This window comes from Saccostrea cucullata, unplaced genomic scaffold (assembly GCF_032062105.1).
Source record: "Saccostrea cucullata isolate Sc308-1 unplaced genomic scaffold, CSIRO_AGI_Scuc_v1 ctg364, whole genome shotgun sequence".
NCBI classification, from domain to species: domain Eukaryota; kingdom Metazoa; phylum Mollusca; class Bivalvia; order Ostreida; family Ostreidae; genus Saccostrea; species Saccostrea cuccullata.
The window spans coordinates 49,189-76,537 of record NW_026928969.1 but is presented as its reverse complement, the minus strand read 5'-3'; the positions used below and the strand labels follow the sequence as shown (position 1 = coordinate 76,537).

General features: G+C 34.0%; 1 protein-coding gene across 6 annotated transcripts; it reads right to left on the bottom strand.

The window, feature by feature from the left end:
- Window positions 1-11: 11 nt before the first annotated feature.
- LOC134279442 (TOG array regulator of axonemal microtubules protein 1-like) lies at window positions 12-27,312 on the bottom strand. Of its 6 annotated transcripts, none has more exons than XM_062761840.1 (22): window positions 25,165-27,312; window positions 14,811-14,973; window positions 14,472-14,579; window positions 13,454-13,519; window positions 12,196-12,240; window positions 11,292-11,482; window positions 10,455-10,493; window positions 9,102-9,289; window positions 8,598-8,887; window positions 6,971-7,078; window positions 5,961-6,157; window positions 5,439-5,686; window positions 5,127-5,270; window positions 4,861-4,966; window positions 4,661-4,747; window positions 4,391-4,539; window positions 4,108-4,266; window positions 3,816-3,942; window positions 3,422-3,703; window positions 3,000-3,216; window positions 2,812-2,898; window positions 12-2,503 (listed from the first exon to the last, which is right to left on the bottom strand). In XM_062761840.1, exons 1-22 carry the CDS (start codon window positions 27,094-27,096, stop codon window positions 2,247-2,249), a joined length of 5,190 nt encoding a protein of 1,729 aa, XP_062617824.1. In that variant the 5' UTR covers window positions 27,097-27,312; the 3' UTR covers window positions 12-2,246. The 6 variants fall into 6 exon arrangements, with proteins under 6 accessions (XP_062617824.1, XP_062617829.1, XP_062617827.1 ...); XM_062761845.1 differs by lacking the exon at window positions 25,165-27,312 and adding an exon at window positions 17,294-17,530; XM_062761843.1 differs by lacking the exon at window positions 6,971-7,078.
- Between the last annotated feature and the right edge of the window lie 37 nt (window positions 27,313-27,349).

Sequence of the window (27,349 nt, the reverse complement as noted above, 5' to 3'; positions counted from 1 at the left end):
AAACCAATAAATTCACTGAATATTTTATTTGGTATTTCAATAGCCAACACAGCCCAAATGAAGATGGATGGAATGATTTGAGCAAGCACATACTGTCATATGCACAAGAATATCTACTCTACAGACAATCATGTTAAACCATCATTATTCCTTGTCAATCGGGGTCTGTCCCAGTTCCAGTTAAATGCCATATTAAGGGGGTGGAACTCCTCCTGTACAATGTAATACTATGAGAATTTTCCATCCCCCATTAACTCCCAACAGCCAAAGTTTCTATACTTAAACATAATACTGATTATGATAACAATTGCTTTTTGTCAAAAAAATTAACACTGAATGAATATAAATGGAGGAAATTCATCTGGCAGATTCATTTTTGTGTGCGTGTGTTTCTTTCTATCAAGCAATTTGAAACTGTGGATACTTGAGTGAAGTAGGAACAAAATTCACACTTTATTTTATCTTTATTTTGTGTGGATTCAGCCTGTGATATGAATTTCTCTCAACAAGTGCTCATCTGCCGGAGCAGAAGATCCTCCATGAACATTCATTCGAGAATAAATTAAATTGATATTTTGTATACAGTGGTATATACAGAATGATATGGTACATGTAAGTGAACAAAAACATTCTCTTAAATAAATATTGGACGGATTTGACAAACACAGCTTTTTCCTTTTAAAATAAAAAAAAAAATATCAACTGTCCCAAATTCAGTTATAAACTTTTCGTGTTATCCCCGATGTGACTAGCAAATGAAATAAAAACTTGAATTTGTTGGTTTTTAAAAGGAGTATAAAATGGTCGACACATTTATATATGCACAAGTACATGTAGTCACTAACAAATTCCCTTTAATGATTTCCAAACAAGGCATATTTATAACAACCTTAGTGACTATATTTTAATATAGGTTCTTACCAAGACAACAACACTTTACAGAAAGACTGCAGAGAACTGCCTATATATGTTCTAATACTGTGACTAAAAGGTGTCTCTCTTGCAAGGTGTTTTTGACATTAAACATCTCAACAGTCATAGTAAAGATGAAAAGAAAATTTCCAGTAAAATAAAACATCTTGGTATTTCCTTAAAATATAAGTTGTCATACAAAACTAAATATATTTGCCAATAGGGCACAAAATTGACATATGGATTAATATACAGGACGGTTTAGATGAGATATATATTCCTATAGATATTGACAGGGGGAATAAGCAATATGACATCTAACGCCGTGAGAAACCCACTTGGTCATTTTCACTATGCTGAGGGGGGATGGGTGACTACACTTACAAAAACGAAAGAGAGAAATGCAACTCTGGAATGCTAGCAACAATTCTTTACAAAAAAAGCGAAAATAAAAAACACATTCCATGTTGTTTCAGCTTACGAGTTTCTTTTTTTTTAAATGACGATACATGCATATTATGCTATTCTAATTTTCTCCACTAAAAACAAAAAATGGTCAGCTACTTATACAAAAAAAATGTCTGTCCGTGATAGGTCTTTTTCATGTACACTTATATACGTATAGGAAGAAATCATGCATTGGCTGTACATCAACAAAGAAACAGTGCAAACAAGTCAACATTTCATTTGCACTTACAAAAATAAATAGTTTTCAATAACAACAACACATGATTTTTAATAACACAATAATATGTAGACAAGCTACATGGGCTTAATAATTATCTGGTTCACTTATAAATTATTTACATACTCAATAAAAGGAAAATAAAATAAAAATCACTTTCACATCCCAATCACAGTAGCACTTGATTTCATCACATTCACACGAAAATGTATAAATATTAAAAACTAACTGTACATCTAATATATATCTTTACCTATTACAATAGGTTAACAACAGGTTCTCCTAGACAACGGAGAAAATCACAGTACATCAAAGCTAAAAACTCAATAATGGGGGCCAAAGTTTCATTTTTAGGTTCACAGGAATTTTCAATGTGGTGAATCTGTGACAATTTTCATTTGACAGTAAAAATTTATGATAAAAAAATATAATCAAAACAGAGATCAAAAAGTGATTCATTGAATATCTGAAAACACAATAGTACACTATCCTGAAAATACTTTCACACAAAATACATAGATTTTAGATGTTTAAAAAAATGCAAAACAACAAAATACAGGCCTGTAATCCAAAAAACAAACATCTCTGGCCATTCTAGTCCCATAAATAACAGAAATAAAAACATATATCACAGTGTAGATATCTTCTTTTACCTATCTATCATTTCCTGAAGCAACTGTAGGTGGCGTGGAGTTACGTTGGGGTCAGAAGTTGCTTTCTCTAACAAGGCCGGCCCCATCTGATTATAAAGAGAATTCACCAGGGTGGCAGTCGCTGTACGAATGCTAGAGCTACCCCCCTGAACTGCCCCACTACTGTTTGTGGCCCCCAATAGGTGCCATAAGAGAGGCAACACATGTAGCACCACCTGTTTCTGCTTGCGCTGGTAAACCTTTGTCACCAGTTCTGCAAAACATAAAAATTACTCCTTAAACATCTGGTTCAAGATGCATTATACAGTAAAACACAACAAGAGCAAATACACACACAATAGAGCAAAGTGATTTTCATTCCTTTAAGATTTAAAACTTATTTGGAAATAAATGGATATAACAATTCCAAATTGTCTTTCCCTGTCATTTCATTAAAAACTTTTTTCTGTTTTTGAAAAAGTCCTTCATTAACACCCAAAACAAAGTCCACAGAAATCCCATTAGGATTGAAGGATGGCGACTGATCCTTGATTTATGTCAGTGGTTTATTGTTTGACTTACCTGCCACTTTAGTCACTAGATCAGGTTTACTCCTGGCACTGGCTGACTGGGCCTGATTGGCCAAGGGTTGAAGTAACTGGCCGCCATCTACAAGTATTAGAAAACATTAATTTACTTGTCTACACACAAGCAGTGCGAAAATTTACATATTGATAATCTTAAGTAAGTAATAAATGTACTGTCCATACCTAAGTGTTCGGTTAATGAGTTGATGATTTCCATTGCAGTTTGGTAAATCTCTTTGTTTTTAGATGATAGATTGGGAGCAATGTTTCCAATGGCCATACTCATGACCTGTGTCAGGGAGTCCCTCAGTATAGGAACAATCTGTAACATAACACTCAGGGCAAACAAGTTCACTTTACTGTTGGGATCCTGTAGCCGAGGCAGGAATTTGTCAAAAATCTGTGAATTAAAAAATTTGCAACTGACAAAGCACTTTTGATACACTTTGCATTCAGCTTTATGTTGTTTTCATATTGACTCAATATACTGTTTTTTTAAAAATGTGTATATATACTAATTTATTAAACCATTATTAACCATTTTATCATGCTTTTTTTTCAAAGAAATCATATAGAGGTAGTATTAAATAATAGGATGATTGTACCTTGACAATATTCATGACGACTACGTCTGTGTTTTCCTCACACATCTCCAGCAACATAGAAATGCCTTTGTGACGATCCCTCCAGTCGTTGGCTGAGATTAGATTTGTCATGTTTTTGATTGCCTCCTGGGTAGCATCATCTGTGCGGAGAAGCCGTTTGGACGGAGTGCTGTGTTGCAGCTCGCTGTTGGCAGACCCTCCCCGGACTATTGAACTAGCGCGACTTGCCGGCCCTCTACCACCCCTAGCAGATGAAGCTTCGTGTGGCATATCCCCAAGGCCCTAAAACAACACAGTTTATCTTAATTAATCTTATCTTCACATAAGTTCTCTGCAGAAATAATTAATTAAAAAAAAAACATTCATAGTTCGTTAAATTGCATAACGATTATACCTTAGTTTTCAATCCTTCTACAATGTCTTGAATATTCCTGAGAGTGTTGGCTGGCAAGTGCTTTGACAACATTTTATTGAAATCCTGATGGACCATCAGAGTGTACAAAATTCTCCTTCCATTATATCTGAATAAATGATGAAAATTTTCAAAATAAAGAGCAATATTATAAACCTTAAGTTAAAAATTTTGAACATACAACTAGCACATTTCAAATTCTAACAAAAACACTATAAATCTAAATTCTTATTTTTTAACATTATTGAAGTCTAATGCTGTTGAGGTTTTCTACCTCGTTTCTTGTGAGGCATCCATGACAAAGTGAGCTGCAGTGGGCAGCACCCTGTCTGTAACATCTTTAACCCCACTCAGAATACGCCCCGGGCCCATCTTCTCCACCAACTCCACAACAAAGCGAGATGTTGTCTTCCTGACTTGCACATTTTTATGACTGTAAAATTCATAACAATTAAGCAAATTATTAGCTGTAGTGAAAAAAAAAAATTATTTAAGAACCTCAATTATTTGTTAACATAAAAGGAAGAAGTGAATCAGATTTAATGTTTTAGACTTACGTAGCACCACCAGCAATCAGTGCCAACAAGCTCCTCTGTGGAGTAATGAATTCCACCATGGCATGTAGTGACTTCTCTACATCCTCCCTGATAAACCCATTGCTCTCTCCATTTTTGGCTAGCAGAGCTTTGGCAGTAATCTCCACATCCTGGTAAATTGGAAAAAATAAATTCATTCAAAACACTGTACAAAGGAAGCATTACAGATATTATTTCAAATGAGATAATTTTTCCAAAATTATGTTCTTAAGGATAAAAAAAAGTACTTACTGCATCCATACTCTTCTTGAGATTAGTAAACATATCCCCAAGAGCAACAATGGCCAACCTGGACACTTGAGATCTGAGGTTTTTCACCTATAAATTCAAATTCAAATTAATATGCAATTGGAAAGGAAATAACTGGTCAAACAAGATCATTTGTACTGAAACTTAATCTGTCAGTAATGAAACAGAATTGCTGGACTGACCTCATTTAACATGGCCAGCACCACAGTGTGGAGCTGTACATTGACCGTCTCCGGATGATACATCACCAGTCTTCTGATAGTGTTCACACCACTGCACTTAGCCTCCCTATATAAAACAACAAATGATTGCTTTAACACAATGTAAAATTCATCACGCTTCAATTCAAAATATTCTAGCTCTGAAGTAATTGAGATGGATATTCCATTTTGACCATTGCTACAGTTGTAAAAATGCTACAGCATACAGTTTTATAAGGATTACTGACCAATCACTGCTGTTGAGGTTCTGATGAGCTTCTCTAATGGCCCCTTCTGGATCTTTATATGGTTGCCAGTCACTAGGATTATCTGATTCATACAGACCATTAGAGGAGGCCGACACTGGGTGACTAGCATTACCATTCATGGTACTGAAAATATCCAAAACACAGATTAAAATAAACCCAGTATCTCAAAATAAAAGCGAGTTTATGCACATATATGTCTTTAACCATTTCTGCAAGCATATTCTGTTGACCCATCTCCACATTTTACCATTATTAGGACCTTACAACATTGTAATTTTTTAAAGAACTTACGGTGGCCCACTGCCTGCCTTCTTGCGGGGTGAGGGTGACTTTTTCGGGGTCGTAACAGGGATACTCTCACTGGTATTCAGTCTCTTTAGCTTCTCCTGTTGTCGCTCTCTTTCCTTTCGTAACTTTTCGTCGTGCTCCTGTTTCTTCTTCTCCCGTTCTATTCTCTGTTGTTCCAATTCTTCTTCCTTTTGTCTCTGAGCTTTAGCTAGTCTGTCTTTCATGGCTTTGCTCATGGCTTTACTGTTATCCTAAAATTGCAAAAGAACATTAGTTGTTTTCTTTTTCCTTAAATACATACTTGTCATTGCAGAGAAGTGATCTGGTACATCTTAATATCATGTTTCAACAAGCCTTTTCTTACATCCTAGGAAGTTGTAATTATGTTGCTTGTAAATCATTCCCTTAGATGTTTACAAAAAAAAATATTGATTAAGTTTTTTTTCCTAACAGTTAAAAGCAATGAAAATGAAATTCTCTTGAGGCATTTTTAGACAAAAGATCAAATGAATGCTTTTGACTTACATCTTCCACAGACAGGTCATCAGCTTCCTCCATTCCCGGTTCATCGTTGGAGCCCTGGCGGTTAATACTGATCCCCACCACCCCACTAGTGAAGTCTTTGCGATCGCTACGTGGGGGTTTACGATCGTGTCGGTCACCCGACTGGGAGTTCCCAGCATTCACTGCATGTTCAGCTCCGTTACTCGAGTCAAACATTCCTGTGATTAAGACGTGCATCATTGAGTATGGAGGGAAAAATAATTGTACACACAATTACACACAAATTTGTTTTTGATTCATCATAAAGTTATTAATAGTGTTAACTATGGGGTAAAACAAAGGTAAAATGTGTGTTACAATATTACATAAGTTAATGATAAAATATTAAGCAGTCCACACAACATAATGTAACTTTTGGGATCCCCTAATGAATTCTCTGTGATGTAAACTAGAAGTAACCTCAGACTACATAAACACACACATATATAAGGTTAATTATTGGTAGATTGATTTTCTAGCTCATTATGAAAGCTACAAATTATTGATCTCTTCCCTAATGAATTGATGAATGTAAAGTGAATGTTCTTTCTCGTTATTTATTTAACCTATCTCTATTCATGTTAATTAATTTTTTTTACAATTCCTAGAGCATATTAATATTCTATTATAGAATATTTAAGCCATATGTACATTTTAGTAATCTAGTAACTTCACCACTACATTAACAATATATAGCAAATATCTTTTAACACTCGACAAATTATTTCAGTTTTCATGCCTAAATATTTCTGTCTACCCCCTGTAAATACTGTATGCAGACTTAGGTGTCTTATAAAATAAGCCTTGCCATTTATGCCATTACATCCTTTCCTATGATCTAGATTCTACAGTTTTACTAATTTATTCAAATTTATTCATTCCTTTTCCAACTGTCATCTCAATACATGTACCGTACTACAAATAGACAGCTATAGCTACGATGTGTTGACTACTTGTGCCTGTGTATAACTAGACTACTCTGGAACACATACCCTTGCCTACAACACCGATACTGTCTTGGGTAGGCATTTTTTCGTCATCCCACTCCACAGCCCCATAACTGTGCATGGAGGCCACACCAAGGGGAGATAACAAGGGGCCTGTAAACAACACGCAACAAATGGAAGGGTTATAGTGCTGCAGTGTTAAAGTGGATGATGCATGCATTCATTAAGTCACTCAAAATTGTGGCCACCATTCATTACAGGTCAAATGTATTTAAACATGGATGTAGCAGATCAATTGCAGACAAAATCTTTCTCTCCCTAAAGACCCTTCAATTTTTTTTTTTATTGTCTATATATGCATATAAGAAATTGACTATTAAACATAATGAATGATGACCACAACAAAATCAAGCTCTAGGCACCTCACACTACACATACAGGTTACATATAAAAGCGGAAATAATTCTTTGAGTAAACAAAATATAGGGTTGTGCAAAAAAAAATAAAACAAAAGGCCCATAGGCCACATTGCTCACTTAAATCCTACTGCTCTTTTTCTACTGACTTGACATCTAATAGTTTTTCTTGTTACATAAGGAGAATAAGATTTTTTTATTCCCACAGTGTCCTAGCTTCATTCTATTCTTGAATGACACTACCATATTTCATTTTTGAAGCCCTGCTTGTAGAAAAAGTGTCTTTAATCAAAAATTTTAATTTTCTCAAAAGATATATGTTGAAGTCAAAATGAAACTGGCCCATTGGTTTCGGAAAAGATGAATACATGATCAGTTTAGAAACATTTATATATTCAACAGACATATGTGGGGCAAACTTTCATCTAAAAGGCTGACCTAAGCCTCTGGCCAATAAAATTAAAAAAAAAATCAGAAAGAAATTTTCAATTGGTATATAAATTAACTTTTAAAGTCACTACCATACAGGCAGTTATGAACAGGGAATAAAGCAATGAAACATAGAATATCCTATAGTACCAGAAATTAGAAATTACCACCATTACAAATTTATTAATATGAGGGATTTCTTATAAAGGTCTGAATAAGTTTTCTCAGAATGTTTTTATTGACATCAGTTTCAAAGTATTATAAATTATTTTAAAGCAAATATGAATCAAAAAATTTTGGAAATATATAAATATGAATCAAGATTTTGGAAATATTTACTTTTTGGGGAACTTTTATATCAAGTATTGGGCAATCAGAAAGTATTTTTTTGCCAATTTAATATTCGCAAAAATATTTTTCTTAAAAATAAATTACCAATAAAAAAATGTAAACAAACCAGTGATCATGCAATTTTGAAACAGACCCATATATGGACTAGAAATATTCCACACAAGGATGAATAAACAAATGAGGGTTCTTTTTTGCTCCAAATCTTTACAGAGGTATGCTTAAGGATAGATCACTTGCTATGTTTTGCTGTATGTGCATTGTTTACAGTGCCAATAACATTCACAAACATTTGTCTAAAGGAAATTGTCAAACAAACAAAAAAATATTTCTATTACATAAAACTTTATCTTGACAAAATTTCCTTTACACATTTTCAAAGTAGACATATTCCAATGCAATAATCACTGCAAGACAATAATGTCCCCCTTGTAATTTCAAGAAGTGATATAACTGGGACTATGTGCAATTTTCCTTACCTTTTTGCATTCTCCGTCTGTCACGGACTTTATTTAGCCCGCCCACACTAGCCCTCCTGTCTAAGGCTTCCTGATCGTCATTGTACCCTTTGCCCACCACCTGGACATTAGATGTCTTGTTCTCCCTAAATGTGACCCCACTGGCAGGGTTATAGTCTATTCTTATGACACCAGAGTTCCCCGCACTGCTGATGCCCGAGTCCTCGGGACTGCTCTCTGGTTTCTTCTTGGAGAAAGAATTGGTTCTGGCCAACTTTGGTCGTGACTCAAATGGGGACTCTGCTTTTTTACTAAATGGAGAAAATTTTTTAATGTATTAATACTTGGAGAAAGAATTGGTTCTGGCCAACTTTGGTCGTGATTCAAATGGGGACTCCGCTTTTTTACTAAACAAGGAAAAATTTTTACTATATTAAAGAAATAATTAAATCAATTAATTATCATTGATTAAGAATACAATATAATTATTTAATTCTACCATGAATTATGGGTAAAAACCTTTACCTTTTCTTGGATCGATTAGAGATAGATCCTGTATCTGACTCTCCGTTAGAGGAGATGGTGCTCCAGATTCCGCTCTCGTGTAAATCGGCTGAGGGGGAACTAGACCGCGAGTGACTCCCGTACTTTTCTATCTGTTCCTCTTTCTTTTTTGAGGCACTGCTTCGTATGCTCTTTAGGGAGTTCATCATCTGTAAACATTTTTTAAAAGAAGTTAAGTTTTTTTTCACTGCCAGTTTTATAAAGTATAAATATATATAATGTACACTTGTAGAGTACTTATATATTCTCATTTGTATAAATGGCACCACTGAGAGCCATGACATTATGTCACCTCTGCATACAAATTTTATAACCAAAAGCATAACAAATTTAATACTAGATGGTTTAAACATGTATCAAATAGACAAAATTTAACAATATTAAAGAATTTGAACCCACCCTTTTCTCCTCCTCAACTCAAAGATAAATTGAATGTATTTTTTTTTACTATCAATGTACTATAATATTAAGTTTTACTCTTATTCATTTTTGTAAGCATTAAATCATATATCTGAAGACTCTTCAATGAAGATGTTCATGAAATTTTCTGTGAATTTGTGAGTGAACAAATACTTCTTCTTACCAAGATATGTTTGTTTTTTTTTTAAAAAGTTACTTAGGAATTCACATAATATTATCTACACAACCAAATAAGTGAAGGTTACTCTATTAAATTGAGTGCTGTGAAATCATTTTATTTGCATTTAATTTTTTCATGGATATTAGACATTCACCCATAAAATTATGCTTCCACATAAAACATTTCAAATTTTTAGAATCTATGAATTCAGAATTGGTCCACATAAGAATTAAAATGATTCCACAGTATCATCAAATGTGCATGACTGACACATAATGAGTGACAATATCAAAAACAATTGTTAACACATAAACCATTATAATAACAACTCAACAAAAATGTTCCCGTACTAACAAAAAGCTTTTACAAAAATAACCCATAATCCAATGCAAGACCACTTTTAAATGTGACAAAAATGCTTCAAATGTGCCTTCTTTTTTTATGAAAACAACACATTCTTTCTTATGAGCGTAAATAATTCATGCATGTTAAGTTTAACAGTTGTGGCAATAGAAATGGGATATCTTGTTTTGTCGACTTCGGTGTATCCAATAGGAAAAGTGATTGGGGTAGCTTGTAGCTGTGAATCAATAGGTAATGATTTCCCTAGGGGGTGTTTAGACTTATTAGGTATTCTGGTTAGGTCCATTCATTTCTCATTTCGTATCACACATATAAATGGTTAGCAAAAGCAAACTGTGTAAGGTACAACTCAGGTAATACAGGTGACAAACCTTGGCACCACCTCGCAGACTTTTTAAGTACTTCATCATCTGTTAAGAAATGGTGCAGAAATCAACGCAAGAGTCAAATTCTCAAATCTGAGATCCAATGCACAAAAAAATTTTGTGTGACATATTACAAAAATTATAATTCAGAAAATGTGTAGAACAAAATAGTTTTCTAAACATTTAACAAATGAATAATTCTACCATGACTATAGAACAAGTGTGATTTTAAGTTGAAACTAATCAACTGCATGCATGATCACAGATAAAATGGGACTTTTGTATTTTTAAAAACTTAAGAACTATTGCATGCACATATAGCATTGTTAGTTCTAATTAAAGATACTATTTAAACTTTATCTACTGTTTTAAGCATTTCTTAATTACAGAAACTGCTCCTATAATCTATACTGTAGACATGCATATACTTGTAGAATAAGTTTTGTGCAGTTTCTTACAGGTTTTCCATTCTTATCAAATTTTGCCTTCTAAAATAAGATTTCTTATGTATTCAGATTATTTTCTGTCTCATTAGGGTTCATTAAATCTAATCTTATTTTCCTAATTTTAAATTCTTATATATTACCAAGATCAAAAACATAAACAAAAGTACCATGAAAATAAAACAAATAGGACATACAAAGGTCTGTTGCCAATTTAGGCAAAGGAAATAAGAACATGCAGATAGAATGACACTTTGTTTTCGTGTGCTTATTTTTCACATAAATGGATGAACTGAACTTTAAGGACCACTTTTTTGAAAATATTTCACTATGAAAATATTAAGGGAATGAAAATAATTTTTTGAGTCTAATTGTATAGTGAAAGTAAAGGCCTGTTTACCTCTGACTTGGACTCATCATAGAGCCCCCGTTCGACCGAGTCCTCGTAAGCGCTATCCTGGTCATCTTCTTTGGAGGAGGAGAACCTCTCAGACTGTGCTGCAGCGATCGGAGGAACTCTCTTAGCGGGGCGACGCGTGGCGGAGCGAGCCAGTGCTGGTTTGGATGGGAACGGAGACTCGTCATTTGTTCCTGTAAAAAAAGAAAATTAATATAGTCATGAATGAGCTGATCAATTAAAGGATCTTCTAAATACGTTTTGGACCCCCTGACAGGCAAAAATGAAAGCGCACTAACTAACAAGTCTTGCTTCATATGCACTGATGACGCAAGAGGGATTTTTTGCAGACCCATGCCTGTAGTCTGTAATTATTCTTGATAAAATTAAATGATTAAATTATGTTAATGTCATCTATTCAGCTATTTCTATCTTTTAAATGTTCTGATTACAATACAGAAGTCATCAAATCCTGTTCTCAATAGTTTTTCCCCCACAAATTTTAAGGGCAAAAAAGTGTGTTCCTATCAAGTTACCATTGACACAAATATGTGAAAATCATTTTATATATTCAAAATTGATTTCAAAGAATAGAGTGAAACAAATTTGGTTAAAGGGGTTCTGAAAGATGCCTTTATTCTGCCTCAAGTCTTCTAATACAACCTTTTCTAATTTAAATTTAAAGATGATCCACAGATTAGCTTTTCCACCTGACAAAATTCTTTTCCGACTTAAAGCCAAATGAAGAAATTTACAACCAAATTCCTGCGTTCTAACAAAGTCTTAACAATAATAGACCAAGAGTAGTTTTATCTCTAAATTTTTTAACAAACACACTTGAATAACGCAAATACATAGATTTATCACGATCAGGGCAACTTAAACATGTTGACAACATGAAATATACCTCTCCAAGAATCCTCGTTAGAGAAGTTAGGAGATCCGACATCAGCTACAAACAATTAGAATTAGTGTCGTTAGTACTAATTAATGCAGTTCTAATATGTTGTTAACAAGTACTATTAATAGGTTGGTTGTGATAAATAAAATGCCTTTTCAATGAATATGCTTTAAATGTGCTTGTTTGACAAGTTTATAATCATACAATATTAAATATATTGAAATTAGTTTAAATCAAAATTAGTTGGGATAAAAAGGGTGTCAAAATGCTTGTATTCTCGGTGTGAGACTGAAAGAATTTATAAACAATCATTGCCAGATACATTCCTACGCCAACAAATAAAACAAAAAAAAATATCACTATATATTCGTCAACTAACATTAAAGACCTAGCTTCAGCTTTAACAAAAATTATATACTTTAATTATATATTTAACAGCTCTAAAACACAACCCACTAAAAATGTCATATTAAACATTCTACAGATTGATCTACTTTGAAATTTCTTGTATATATTTGACTTACACTCAGATATTTTATTATCAGTCGGATCAATTTCTACTGCTTTTGGATTTCTTTCCTTAAAATCAGTAAAACCTAATTCAAATCTGTTCAAAAATACCACTCAAAATTCTCTAAGGTAGCTAGTACTTGAGTTATGTAATAGCTTTTTTTTCTTCAAGACTTAAACATACTTAAACATATTGCTGGTATAAAAATCCTGAAGGGGCTCTACTTCATAATATTTGAATACTGAAAAGAATGCAAGAAGCACACTTCAACACGTCTTCGTAAGTAAATGCAATAATTTGAATAATAATATCACACATCCGTAATCAACATCAGGACATTTAATGTTTGTTTTGAGGGACGACACACACCAGGCCCCACAATAAATGGGTGGGTTTAAAAATCAAATCCCTGTGATTGTCAAATATAGACTGAAGCCACTAAAGAGTCAAGATTGTTTACAAAACTTTCTTATAAATGCAAAATCATTAAAATACAAACATTCAAGAAGAAAAGCATCATTTTTTTCTTGAACCAAATACCCGGTAAAAATGACATCATATTTTCTGTGAGATTTATGCTGGATATTTAATTGACAATTTTGCTCATTCTACTATACATTTCTACTAATCGCCTACGTCTAGAACTTTAATGCAAGCTACATATAAGGTAAAAATCATAACATAATAGTGGCATCTAATGGTATATAAAGACACAGAGTTCCATACTCCCAAAATGTGCTTCTTTTTACTCACTCTCTGATGAACGAAGCTCTAAAAAGGGTTTAACTGGTGGTCTATCAACTGCTTTTTTAGTCTTAGCTATAGAAAAAGAACATTTACCAGGAAATTTTTATCAGTTTAAAATTAAGCATGCCATATATATGCTATCAGGTATTCCTACCATACCTGCAGAAACTGAACACAAAATTCCCATTACATCACCAAAAGTCATTCTGTTAAACGTTTCAGGATGCTGGTTGAATTTCCAGTTATCCCTTAGCTAACCGACATCAGTCATTGACTGTTGATTTGTAAATAGTCTGGGACGTGGGGATATTATTGATTTATTTTTACAGGTAAGTATTAATACATGTACTACAAAGAAGCGTTGTGGATTTCACTTGGCTATGCAGCATCACATGACCGGTTCAAATATTCATCAACTTGGACATTACGAAAATTAAGGGATGTACGAGCCGTATCTGATAAATCCTGATACTGTTGCTGAAAATGAATCCCGAGGGGCTACTTGCAGAATAAATCTCAACACGAGGTGTGAAATATTAATCAGAGTGAGGTTTTCACCTTTCGGAGTTGATCAGAGAGATACACTCCGTTCATAAAAGGGTGGAGAGTACAGGTGAATGGTACATATTATGTCTATATTTGCACACACTCTCTAAAGACTTGTATAATTGAAGTGTTGTCTATTAAACAGACAGGGAACTCTTCAGTTCTTATGAAATGATGTCAGAAGAAAAACAGTTTTATGTCAGAGAGTCCCCACTGTCACTCTACAATTAGAGGGCATGTTGACATTCAAACCATTAAACAACCCACACACGCAAGTAACCGCATTCCCAGCAGAAAAGGAACTATTAATTAATAATGGAAATTGTTGACTGTTTATCCAAAGTGTGTTATTATGAAATTATACTCTATGAAACATACTACATGTAGTTATATCTTCTACTGTAAGTTTTTCACCCCCAAATAAACTCTGTTTATGTTATTTAAGTTAACATATGGTGCAATAAAAGGCCTCAAGTACCTCTCTCTACTTCTGCTAAATCTAGTCCACCAATGGTATTTGTGTTGATTTTTCCTGTGCTGCCATAATTCTTCTTCAGCTTGTTCAAATGCATTTGTTTGTAGGATCCTGCAGACAAACAAAAATAGCAATCTTAGATAGATCCATTACCATCAGTAAAAGTTCATGATACAAAAATAAAATCAACTTTCAAAGTTACATGTATTTACTTAAAGAAACCTAAACAAAGAAACACCCTACATAACATTTTCAATCTTAGTACCAACGGAGCAGAATTTTTTTTTCAGTTTCTCTTTTAGAATCTTCTAATAATACAACTACAAGTAAAAATCCCCTCACCTGATTCTTGCTGTGACTGCTGATCTTCCGCAGCGTTGATGCCCACCACGGTGATGCGGCGCTGGGGCGGCTTCCGCTGCTTGGGTGTGTGGTTGACTTCGGTTGATTCATCTCCTGCCCAGGTTGCTCGCATAGGTTTGGGGGGCCCATCATTTATGCTTCCCTGTAAAATCAGATGCAATTTATCACTCTGTGGATCATATAAATAACATTAATTATTTTAATTCTAACATTTATTCAAATATAATGGTATGAAACAAATTTAAAGTTCTTATCCAGCTTTGAATAATTTTTCAATAATGTTCTCTGTCCCAACTTTCTTTCTTAACGCTTTGGACAATCTGTTTAGCCCTACTATTTTCTTGTGCAATTAAAAGCTTTTTAATTATCCTTAACACAGGATTGGTAAATATTATTCTACCTTTAATATGTTAAATGCATCCTGATATTACTTTCTATATAGGTATATAACCTTTAGAATAAGTACAGAGAGGTTGTTGATTTCAATTATCAACAATCTTTGATTTCAAATAAAAAACATTGAAGAGATTACTTTTTCATGTACTTTAAATTAAGTGACCAAATTCTTTTAAAATACAGTCATTCACAGAACTGTCCACTGTTGTCTGTTCAGCCCCAAATGTAAATGTACATATTTAAGTAAAAGTTCAGGAATAGTTCTTGCAATGTAGAGCAAGCCACAGTGAAACAGGTCAATATTTGTGGTGCGTCTTAAGTATTGTGTCTATGGCAATGACAACACTTATCAACACAGCACTACTTGAGAAGAACTGCTCTGGACTATGGGGGCTCTGCATGACAACTTCAGATCGAGTCCTCTGAAATGCTCATTTTATTAATGTCCTTAACTGTCAGTTTTTTGGTTCTGACAATAACATGAAGTCTCTTTAGTCAAACATTATCATTTGAGTAGATGGCCATTGTTTGATCACTATGAACTTTTTACTTTTATCCCAGCGGTGCTTCTTTTCACTGCGAGAGATAAACCATTGGTGGGGGGTCAGAGAAAGCAAATAATACTCGTTTTATCCAATCAAACTACACATTTTCCATCCATTTTTGATCTTTAAAATTTGATCAATCTTTGCCATTCTATAATTACTTCCTATTTTGAGCAAATTTATGGTCATCCTTGCACCAGACCACCTTTGTATGTATGAGACGCATTATCCTCTTTCAAAAAGCCTACATATAATTGCTACAAACGACTGACAATTTATTATTTTAAAGCTATAAGAAACATTCTCAAGTTTAGCCAGTACATGTAGTAAAATGAAGGAAGTTCTTTTGCTCTAAATCAATTTTTGCTGTTTGAACAATTGTTTGAATTCTACAATACAATGTTTGCCAAAATAAGTGCGGCAGGCAATTAAAAACTGAGATGGAGAAGAAGGATCACAGATCAAAGAATTGATGGTCAAGATTTAGAAGCACTTTAATGGGTACACATTAGGTTTTCCTAGAGAATTAATGTAAAATAGCCATAATATATAATAGATCCAATATATTAACAAGGGTTTCAATTTTCAAGCATCAATTCACATATCCTTAATGGATATTGATATTCATTAGAAAGATATGGCTTAAATAGGCCGTGTCTGCTGCCCAATCCTTCTTATTAACATGTCTGTTTTAAATAAAATATTCATATTAACAGTATTTTTTTGCCCAAATAAGATTTTTTCCCCCTGAAATGATAATTTTTTTTAGCAATATCCACTAAAAGGGACCAACAAATTAAAATGATTCAAACACCAGTTGTACTATATAAGCATTGTTTTTATTTAGCCTGTGAAATCCATAAAATTAAGGCTATTTTGAATCTTTTATTTGAGTGGATAAGCAATTTAATTGGTAGTAGTTATAAATAATTTGGGGAGTGGATATAAAGGTTGGGTAGTTATTCAGACACTGCTCAATAGCAATGAATTCAATTCAGGTGCAGATGACTAAATGAGCAATTTGCATAAATAGAGTCGTATCGATTTTGGACAGGAAAGGAAGTTTTCGACTGCATTGATTACAGATGTAGAAATTGAAATGGCTAGCCAGGAATCAATAAGTGCACCAACATTCATGTCTTTAAGCCCTAGACCATAATTAATGCAAAAAAACATTTAGCATACCTTACAAGGTGCATAAATCAATGCGATAGTTTGGATACAGCATTGGAAGAAATGGGCCCAAATTGACATTAAAGGAAAGAAAATTAAGTTTGCCTGTTGTCTATGAAAATAAGACGGGGTAGTTACACAACAGCTTTTGAAAAGCCCAACCTGTAACCCCAAAATTGTTTTTTCGAATAAATCCAACTAAACAACAACATTCTTTAATAGAATCCACTTAGTTAAATGGCTTTCTATGTACGTAATTACTTAAGACTGCATAACTTCAAAGATCTCATCAATGCATGTTGTTGTCAACAAGCAAGGCCTTTAAGAAGATCTTTATCATTTCCTCACCTCGAATAAATGTCCCACCGGTGGTCCCAGATTGACAAATTTAGTCAAAACAGGCACGTAGTCTATCACACCCATCGAGAGCTAATCCTTTAAACTTGAATAATCAGAATACTGTTAAAAGTCGCTCTCCTGCTTTTTTGTTAATCCTTAAAACAACATTAATGTACAAAATAATTCCATCTCCGGCCGTAAGTCACTCCGCGCAGAAACACATAATTCTGCCTCAGCCTGAGCGTGCCTCGCGTCTCGTCTCTTTCACACACTAATTATCAGGTCTCTTGTAGAAACCCGCATTCTTTGGACAACTCTATGGATCAATAGTCTTTCACTTGTTTGAAATTAAATGGTGCATTTTGAACGCACTGATTTCTTTGGGCATGGTAAAGAAAAAGTCCTAGTGAGGCCGTCCTTAAGAAATTCTCTTCACAACTCAATGATCATTATTGACAAAATTTCATGCTATACAGATTTTGAGAGGGATTGAAATTCAAGACACAAATCCGATGATATTATTATTTTTAACCTCACTACCTGTCAAAGGAAGCCAAAGAACAAAATTCTATACCCTCTCCAAATTTATTTTAAAAGAGTTCAATGTCCAAATCACCATCTTGATAATATGTACGTTAATGGTTATAAATCTTGTAAATTACTACAACAACAAAAATCTCAGTCTCAACATGGAGTAGATCTATATTTCCAGAGAAAATTAATCAAGAAATTGAGACTGTAGATTTAAACTGAGGAAAATAAATTACCAGCTGCCTTAACCAATGAACAAATTTTCCTTCTTTTTTTTCAAACGGATATGTGTCCCTTTAAATTGATAGATCTATAAAGCTTATTAAACATCTTATGACAATCAAGATACAGAAATATATATTTTTACTTTAAATTAAACCCAAAGTGGAATCCAACCAAAGTAAAGAGAGGTAACTCTTATTTACCAAGAGTTAAGTATTTACTAGATAGATCTACTAAAAACCCAGCCTGTTAATCATTTAAACGAATATAGAACATTATTTGTATGTAAATTAATCCTTGAGCAAAATTATGTCAAACTAAATCCATGCAACCCTGTGCCAACTAGTAACCTTTAACCCTTTCATATACCTATAAAATCAATTTCTATCAGATTCAGGGTTAAGAAGGAAAAAATATTGTCATGTTTCAAATTCTGCTCAGATACATGTACATGTATATCATAAATATTATTAGTGACATTTATTATTTTTACAGTGATACACCTGGTTGAAATTAGAATCATACAAAGCACCTCAGTATCTCATTAGTTGTTTGGCATAGCCTGTTGATGTTTTGTTACTTCCGATGCATGATGGCCACATCAAAATGTGTATTAAACTTACCCGGTATTTTACTTGTAAATGTTCAGTACAAAACAATACAGGTGAACTTCCAATGAAGCCTAACATTTATATGTCAATATTGCATGTGGTTGAGGTTTACACTGCAATTTTTTTACCCAAAGATTAAGAAAACCAATATCGACCAAGACATATCCGAGGTTGATAAAGGTTTCAAGGGGTGAAAACTTTCAATGTTACTGTCATTTGAATTTATTATATGATAATGATAATGAATGCTTTTAACAAATACTTTAACAGGGTGAAAACTTTCCATGTTACTGTCATTTGAATTTATTATATGATAATGATAATGAATGCTTTTAACAAATACTTTAACAGTGAACTGTAAATTCTGTGCAGTCACTAATTTTTGAAATACCACTTGATCATTGTCAACAGGCGCGGATCCAGGATTTGAAGTTAGGGGGGGCGCCAAAAGTAGGCAAGGGGTCTGGGGGCCGCCTTGAGGCCCCCAGTGGGTCCAGGGCAAAGCCCTGGTGGGGGCCCAGGGGGCGAAGCCCCCGGCAGCTCCTGGGTTCTAGAGATTTTTTAGGGTAAAAATGAGGTCTACCAAGTAGACATATTTACATTTTCTAGACGAAACTGTGATTTACGTTAACTTTGACAATTTTAGGGGGGGCGCGCGCCGGGTGCGCCCCCCCTTAAATCCGCCACTGGTCAAGCAATGTTGATATTTCTATTGCTACCTTCAATTATGCTGGAGGTTGTAGCTTTATCATTCAGATAGTAATACTGTTTTTTTTCTTAAACAAATGTTTCTTGAGGTTTCAGATTCAACTATTTTACATTAAAGTATATTACATTCTATGATCTCTATTTCCAAACTATGTGCTCCAGTTCCACTGCCATTTTTAGACAATAAATTATTAGATACAATATTTTATGTCAAATTTCTATGATTTTCACAGTGACATACAGGCATTAACACAGTATGCATACTTAAACTCTTTTATCTCAAACATGATCAATCTACTTTGGTCATTAACTTATATTCTAAAAATTAAAAAGTGTACATTTCAGAAAATGATCACAATAGCATACATACACTATATTCCAAAAAGGCAAGTTGGCAACAAGAAATACTTCTTACAGACTTCGATAAAAGTGAGTTGAAAAAAAGTATGGAAATTATATATACATCCACCATTTCTTTTTCATGTAAAATGTTTTTCACTATTTCAACCAAAAAAAAAACACAGATAGAATCAGATCCCTCTGTATTAATCAGAAAACTGATGTCACTTATTTTTATGGGCATACAACTGCTTTTCCCCCCACCCCCACCTCCCAAAAAATATTTCATGATTCTACTATACTATCATGAAGAAAAAGAGTAGAAATCTTTGTGTGAATGAATATATTTGTGGAGCCTTAGACTCTGAGATTTTAATGAGTAAAATCTCCAAGAAATCAGTGCAGTCTGGGCTTCCACTAATAGCACTAACTCGCTCTCCTTACAATTTATTTCTAACTTTATTCAGTCTAGCCCAGAGTACACACTATTTAAAAATGTACATATACAGGTAAACTGTCTGTGGAAGTTAGAAACATTCTTTTTATTTTATCACACAAATATTCTAAAAGTATTCAAACCAATATAACTTAAAACAAACATTTCATTCATTTAAATTTCACGAACTTAACATGACGGTAAAATGTGTAAAGAATACTGGGCAGGTGTCCAAGTCCAGATTAGTACAATAAATTTAAGTCTTTTGAATTTCAGGCTGACCTCAAGTAAACATAAGAATTTGGAAAGAGACTATGTACTTGGCATGCATTATAACACTAGACGCTCAATAGAACGCGGACGTTCTGAATAGCTCTTGAACCAGCCACTTTTACCTTACTTTGAATAACAAATTATTTGCCCTCTAAAATTGATAATTGTCATTAAAAAATTCCTTATGGACTAAAACAAACACTTAAACAAAAGACACTCTGCATAAGGCAATCATTTTATCCATAAACTACCACCAGCCAGTGTTTGTTCGAGGGATCCATATCTATGAACCAAAGAAGGGCTGAAAGGGGCTGCTCTTGCTTGTTAACAAGAGATGAACAATCAATTGGTTAATGAGGAAATTCACCCAATGTAAACGACATGTTCAGACACCATGGTCATCTTTTCTAGTAAAAAAAAATCTCTGAATGATCCAAAAGAAATGTTTCTCTTGTTACGTAATTTTACTTTTTACGAAAAATTTAGGGGGGATGCTAAGTAATGTACATCAAACAGATGTGCTGGAAGAAGGATGATAAAATTAATGGAAGTTGCAGGTCTTGTATACATCCCAACTACTAAATGATCACAAAAATTATTACAGAAAACACTATTCAGAATCATCTAAGCTATCAGAATATTAGTGCCAGAACCAAGTTTCAGCATGATTTTCCCTGGTTTTCTTTCATAGACAATTACATATGTAACATCAAATAACATTCCAGACTGAACTTTCCCATTTCAATGATTTGCTTTTAAATTTCATCTACACTTAGGTAACAAAGATTACACAGGCCATATTACATCAAAATGAAATAGTCTATTTCAGAGAGACAAGGTCTCTCACACGTACCAAATGAATGTTCTGAAAGATGAAATGGTAAAATTTATCATGATCATGCATAATTTCCTGTGACAATTTATACATATTGGCAGTTAATATGCTTACTAAGAGAAAAATACATGCAGGTTTGGTCCATGAGTAAGAGGTAAAAAGCTTGCTAATGCTATAAAATTTTGAACTTGTCCATGTTTTGAAAAAAAAAAAAAAAAGTCCATATATTACAGTTATAAAATGCAACATTCATGCCAGTATGAACCAAACTTTGTAACACTTATTAAACTAATACATAGAACTTATCAATTATAATGCTCCTCTGATGTCAGAATAAAAGATACAGTAAAACTTGTTTAGTATGAACACGGATATTGTGAATTTACGGATATAGCGAAGTTATCTTGGATCCCCAGATATATAAATTTAACGAATTCCTTATACGGATATAATAAATTACGGATATAACGAAATGATAATTTCATAGATCCCAGTGACTCCGTTATAACTGATTTTTGCTGTATGAAGTGATAATTTTGAAATAGTGTTATGAATTTTAACAACAGAAAGTTCTGATCATTCCAAAGTCTGAAAGATACAAACTTGAAAGTGTTCTGATCATTCTAAAGTCTGAAAGCTACCAAACTTGAAAGTGATTTCTCTATGTTCATCAATGAGGTTACATATGATAATTTTCTATCTTCTAATTATAACATGATTGAATATTGAATTCCCCAATAGTTAAGGAATATTTGATAAAATTCATCTCTTGCGTTTCTTTGGATAAATGGTTTCCTCTTGAAGAAGGAACCGTTGCGTGAACTTTTAGCTGGCAAACTTTTTTTATAGCTCCAATCAGTACAATAGTTTTGGTGTTGAATGCATTTGAACAATGCACCGTGTATACATACAGGCTATGTGAATATTTATAAATTTAATAATCTTAAGGTCTTATGTAGGCAGACTGTTCAAATAATATTAGGCGTTCCTAGCAGGTTATGAAATAAGTTTTATTGTGAGGAGATTTAAAACAACTCCTGTTCTCCTTCCTTCCTTGGTACCTACTTACATTGCAATAAAATCCGGCAAAGATGGATTGACAAGTTTATTGGGAGGAAAAATCTCAAAATGTGTATCAGTCTAACTTAATCATCAGAGTTAAATTAAATTGATCTTCCAAATCAATCAAGCAGAGTGAATCTCTGTGTGATTGAACCTCACTTTATTTCTTTAAGCCTGGACAAATTTTAATCAAAAAGTGAATGATGATTTCACATTTTGTACTTCCAATCTGAAAATTTGACATCCAATAAAACCTCTGATGAAAATGATAAATGAGTTTAAATCCTTGATAATGAGGGCCATTTAATTAACTTTTCCCAGAACGCAACCAATTTACAAAGGAGAGGACATCGCAATGTTATTTCTTTAATAGTCAAGGTTTTGGCACTCTAACACCTGTACCTCTCCTGGTCTCTCCTCTGACGTAGAGACTAAACACTGAAGACAGATTGGCTACTTAATCATAATACTGCAGAATGTTGAACCCTATTATCAAACAAGAAAACAACTGAAAAGTTTGCCATGTGCTTATATATGTGAACTTTTTTTTTCCTTCAAGAGTCTGCATACTTGATTAGTTCTAAGCATTAAACTCAACTGCAATTTTTCATGACCTCTCCTAATGGGTGCAAGCATATAACTGAATGTTTCTTTACATTAAAAGACTTGACATGGTACCACTAATGGAATAATAAGCACACATTAATGCAGTTTCTATCTAGGAATTACCAATAAAACTTGTTCAAATCCCCCATTTATACCCTAGGTCTAAGGAATTTGCAAATGTTAGGGCAAAAGTTTTAAACTATTATGTGCGAAACTTTTGTAGATTACCTTTTAAAGACATACTAAACCCTTGCCTCACATTAAAATTTCATGGCAAAAGAGTAGAAAAGTCTAGTATAATTTGAGAAAAAAACTTAAGCATCAGATTCAGAAATGTCAAATTGTACATTCCCTCACTCAATCATATGACTATTTATTTAAAAAGATTTTTTTTTTGGGGGGGGGGGGGGGGGGGGTATATTGTCTGTTAACGAGCAAACTTGACCATTTCACTAATACTTCTGATAGTCTAAAAATGTTTATTAAAAAGATTTAGTCTTGATGTTCCAAAAAATAACATTTTTCAATCTTCCAAAGCTTGTGTGACTGGATTGGTGATCTAGGTTATCCTTTACTGCGAAAAAGTGAAAGGGTATGTGTACACAATGAAATTTACTTACAGGGCTTATGTCAAATACTTCATAATACACAATTTACAAATCTCTACTTCACTTTTTCTTCATCTGAAATTCTATGCTTATATTATAAATGTTTTTATGTCTACCTAGGCTTTAAAATAATCCAGAATAGACAATCCTTTTAAAATTTAATGATATATATATGGCATATAAAAATTATGCATAAATTATCCTTTTACTATACTCCATACATATATAAACTGGAGATTTCTGCTGTCTGTCCATCTGTCTGTTCATTTGTTTGAAATATGGTAGACAAATTCATGTCTTCCATGAAACATGGTTCCTTGCTTTCTAACCTTGAGTTTAGGTCATGATATCTCAATTTGTCAAGGTCATTCAAGTTATAGACTGAAATATTTGTTTAAGAATTACCACAATTAAAACAGATTAAAATGACTTGAACATTTGAAAATCTTGCATTTTAAAGGTGTCACATATTGTACATTGCAGTGCATGCAATCCATCCCCCACCACCATCCTTTAAATTCTTGGGTAGGGTTGAGGGGTTCACAAAACTCTTTTTTTTTTGTAGTATATACATAATTCACAATATGAGTATAAAAAACTTTTTAATGGTTTAAAATACTGTGCATGTGAAACTAAAGGTATGCACTTCGGCAAACAACAGTGTCCTTCAATGTTTACAATTAAATCTTAAGTTTTTCTTTCCAGCAACATCTTTTATTACCTAACCAATAAATTGGCTACTGTACTGGAGTTTTTTGTGGCTTTCTTTCCACTAATAAACTGATATTTTATTTTTAATTTTAGCAACAACCTTTGGTGAACAAGTTGATTTGTATTCATACTGTATAGAATACTAAGGCCACAAAAATAATAGTCTTGTTTCCTGCTACCAGCCTGAAAAAAATAGGGTAGGTAGGTAGGAAAATTATTTTATTTTTTTCCAATGGTACTTGTTGGATATGAACTATTACAAAACCAAATTAAACATGTCATAGGTCAATATTATTGTTTAAAATTAAATTTCATTTCTTTTGATGCACAACTCAAGTAGTGTTTTATGAATTAAAGTCCATATTTAACTTATATTTCATGAAACACCACTTGAATATATATATTTTTTCACTTTTGGATCATGAAATTTCCAATTTTCCACCCAAAACTAAATAAAAACTTTAAGGTCGGGTGCAAAAAAATAGGGTAGGTCAGGTAGCAGGAAACAAGACTATTTCTATTTTTGGCCTAATCACCCAAAAGATAAAAACCTTCTTTGGGATCAGTCTCACAAATTAAAGGGTTACAAAAAACAAACTTGCCAAATATTGTTGCATTCAGCACTGTTCAATGTTTGTTTTAAAAATACATCAAAAAACATATTTTCCCCATATTTAGATAATTAGATCCTATTGGAAAATAAAATCTCAAACAGAATATCTAATCTAGCTTGAGCCCAATCTTTTGAATAATCTTTAACATGTTTAAATAATGAAGTATTCTTAGATAAGACTGAAATATAATTAAGAAATTAAATGAATGGCTTTCAACATGTTCAAAGTATCATTTCTTTTCCAATAAACTGCAAGGCTTCCTTCATTTGGAAGTAAAATAGTAAATAAAGTAATACATTGCTTTTCATACAATTTTCTACTTACTTGTTGACTTCTCTTCTCTCTTGCATCTCTCTCATCTTCCCAAGGAAAGTTGCTTCTCATGCTTGCACTTTTGAATCGCCTGCTTGGGCCAGGGGTTCCATTCTCAATGGTGCTGACTGCTGGTGTTGATCTAGCTGATGAAGTTACTGATTCTATCTCCAGCGTATCCGACCTAGAAATGTGCCTTGCTGATCCGCTATTTCCAACAGCTAGGACCCAGTCTACATCAGCTCCATGGACATGGTTTCCTGTGCGACTTTGTGCTGAGGACGGTATAGGCATTGCATATTCCACTAATCCTTCATGATTCAGTTTGGGGAGCTGGCGTCTTGCTAAGCGAGCCTGGACTGCTGCCATCACCCCTTCCCCCTCCGCGCTCAGTTCCACCCCATCTACTGCATGGACCAGGGGTTGCAGACGACCCTGTCCCATGGCCTGGGCTATCACAGATAAGCATTCTAATGTTGCCTGTCTCACTTGCCTCTTGTTGTCACAAAGGGCTGGTGCTACTACTTGGCAAATTCTGGGAAGATCAAAGTCATAGCTGGGAAAAGTGAGGAGGGCTGCTATAATAATGTTCACAGTGTCAAGTCTTACTCTGGAATTTTTATGATGGATGTTATCAAATATCACAGTTAGTACAGGTTTGGGCTGATAGCTTTGCATCATTTTAATTGCAACTCTCATCACAGCCTGACGAACAACAATTTTGTTATCACCCATGCGCTTTGCCAAAGTTGAAGACAATGGTTTCAGGTACTGCTTCACATTTTGTCCCAACTTTTCAACTAAAATATTAAGAATTTCTAACGTCACTGTTGTAATTTTGAAGTTTGAGTCATCAAGCAAATTGCTTAAAAAACTTATGAAAGGCATCATATGTGGCAAAAGATTGCTTGTCACATCTGTCGATTGCAAGTCCTTCACCAAATTCTTTAGCTCCTCTACCCCTTGAGCACGCAGTTTAAAATTTTCCTGATCACCGATCTGCTTCATAACATGACTAGGGATGATGCCAAACTCAAACGAATCCACATACTGAGCTCGACTTGTGTTGGGAGGTCCATTCATCATTGGAGGACTTTGATCGACAACCTTTGGAGACTTTGAAAATGGAGGTTTTGAATTGCGGGGAGTACTTGCAGTTGAGCTATAACCTTCAGAAAAATCCACTTCCATCCCAGTTAGTTGACAATAATACCGTCGTAGAGGAGTTGACAATTTCTGAATGTAAACACCAAACTCTCTCTCTCCCACAAGATTCTTGATTTTATCCATTGTGGTTAATGCACATTCACGGATATTGTCCTCCACTGAGTTGTCCAGGAGCTTCTTTGCCAACGACTGTGTGATTTCAAAGAAATTCTCTCTCTGGAACTCTGGAGTGAACAGCATTGGTAATGAAATGACAGTCTCCTTTCGAACACGAGGATCACCGTTTTCCAAACCATGTTGAACAATAGCTTTAAGCAACACCTGCACATTATTTGTGTACTTCATATACACATGCAAAGTCTGTATCACAGCTCTTCTCACAGTGATTTTACTTTCTCCTATGTTTGGAATCAGTTTGCCAAGAATGACATTCATGCAAGTATCTAGGTCATCTCCAAACTGGGGTATTACTTCATTGATCAGCTGGATGCATTTCAGTCTGACGTCCCAATTTGTGTCGGATAAAGCAAGTGATAGTCCATTGAAAATCGCTTTTGGGTCATTGTAGGGAAGTCTGCCACCATTTCTCCGGACTGTAATAAGCAATTGCTCGAGTATTTCAACTCGTCTTTTGAAGCTCTCTTCTCTAAGCTGGTTGAGAACTTCATTCTGTTCCATAGTCCAGACCCCTGGTTGGTTTGATTCTAAATAAGAGGCATTATTAAATTCATGGACCGGGAATTTGGTAACGTGGGCCTTGGCGACTTTGCCAGCCATCTAACCTGTAACACTTCTAAAATTGTATGGTAAATAACGTCGTAAAACAAGTCTGCTTCTTTCAAGACACTGTAGTGTCCACCAAATCCCACGAAAAAGACATTATCGCATCCAAACCCTCCGCAATGCACTGACAGAAGTCATTTTATCCTTCACATTCTTCGATAGCAGTCCAAGATGGCCGAGTTCTTCACAACAACACAAACTAATGGAATCACGTGATTAGAATAACTTGCCCGTATGACAATGTTAA

Excerpts from the sequence above, each read along its gene's own strand:
- LOC134279442 (XM_062761840.1), bottom strand. The coding sequence starts at position 27,096 with ATGGCTGGCAAAGTCGCCAAGGCCCACGTTACCAAATTCCCGGTCCAT. Across the intron at positions 7,079-8,597 it reads CAGACGGAGAATGCAAAAAG|GCCCCTTGTTATCTCCCCTT; the intron begins GTAAGGAAAATT and ends TGTTGTTTACAG. Across the intron at positions 4,748-4,860 it reads TGCTGGCCATGTTAAATGAG|GTGAAAAACCTCAGATCTCA; the intron begins GTCAGTCCAGCA and ends TTGAATTTATAG.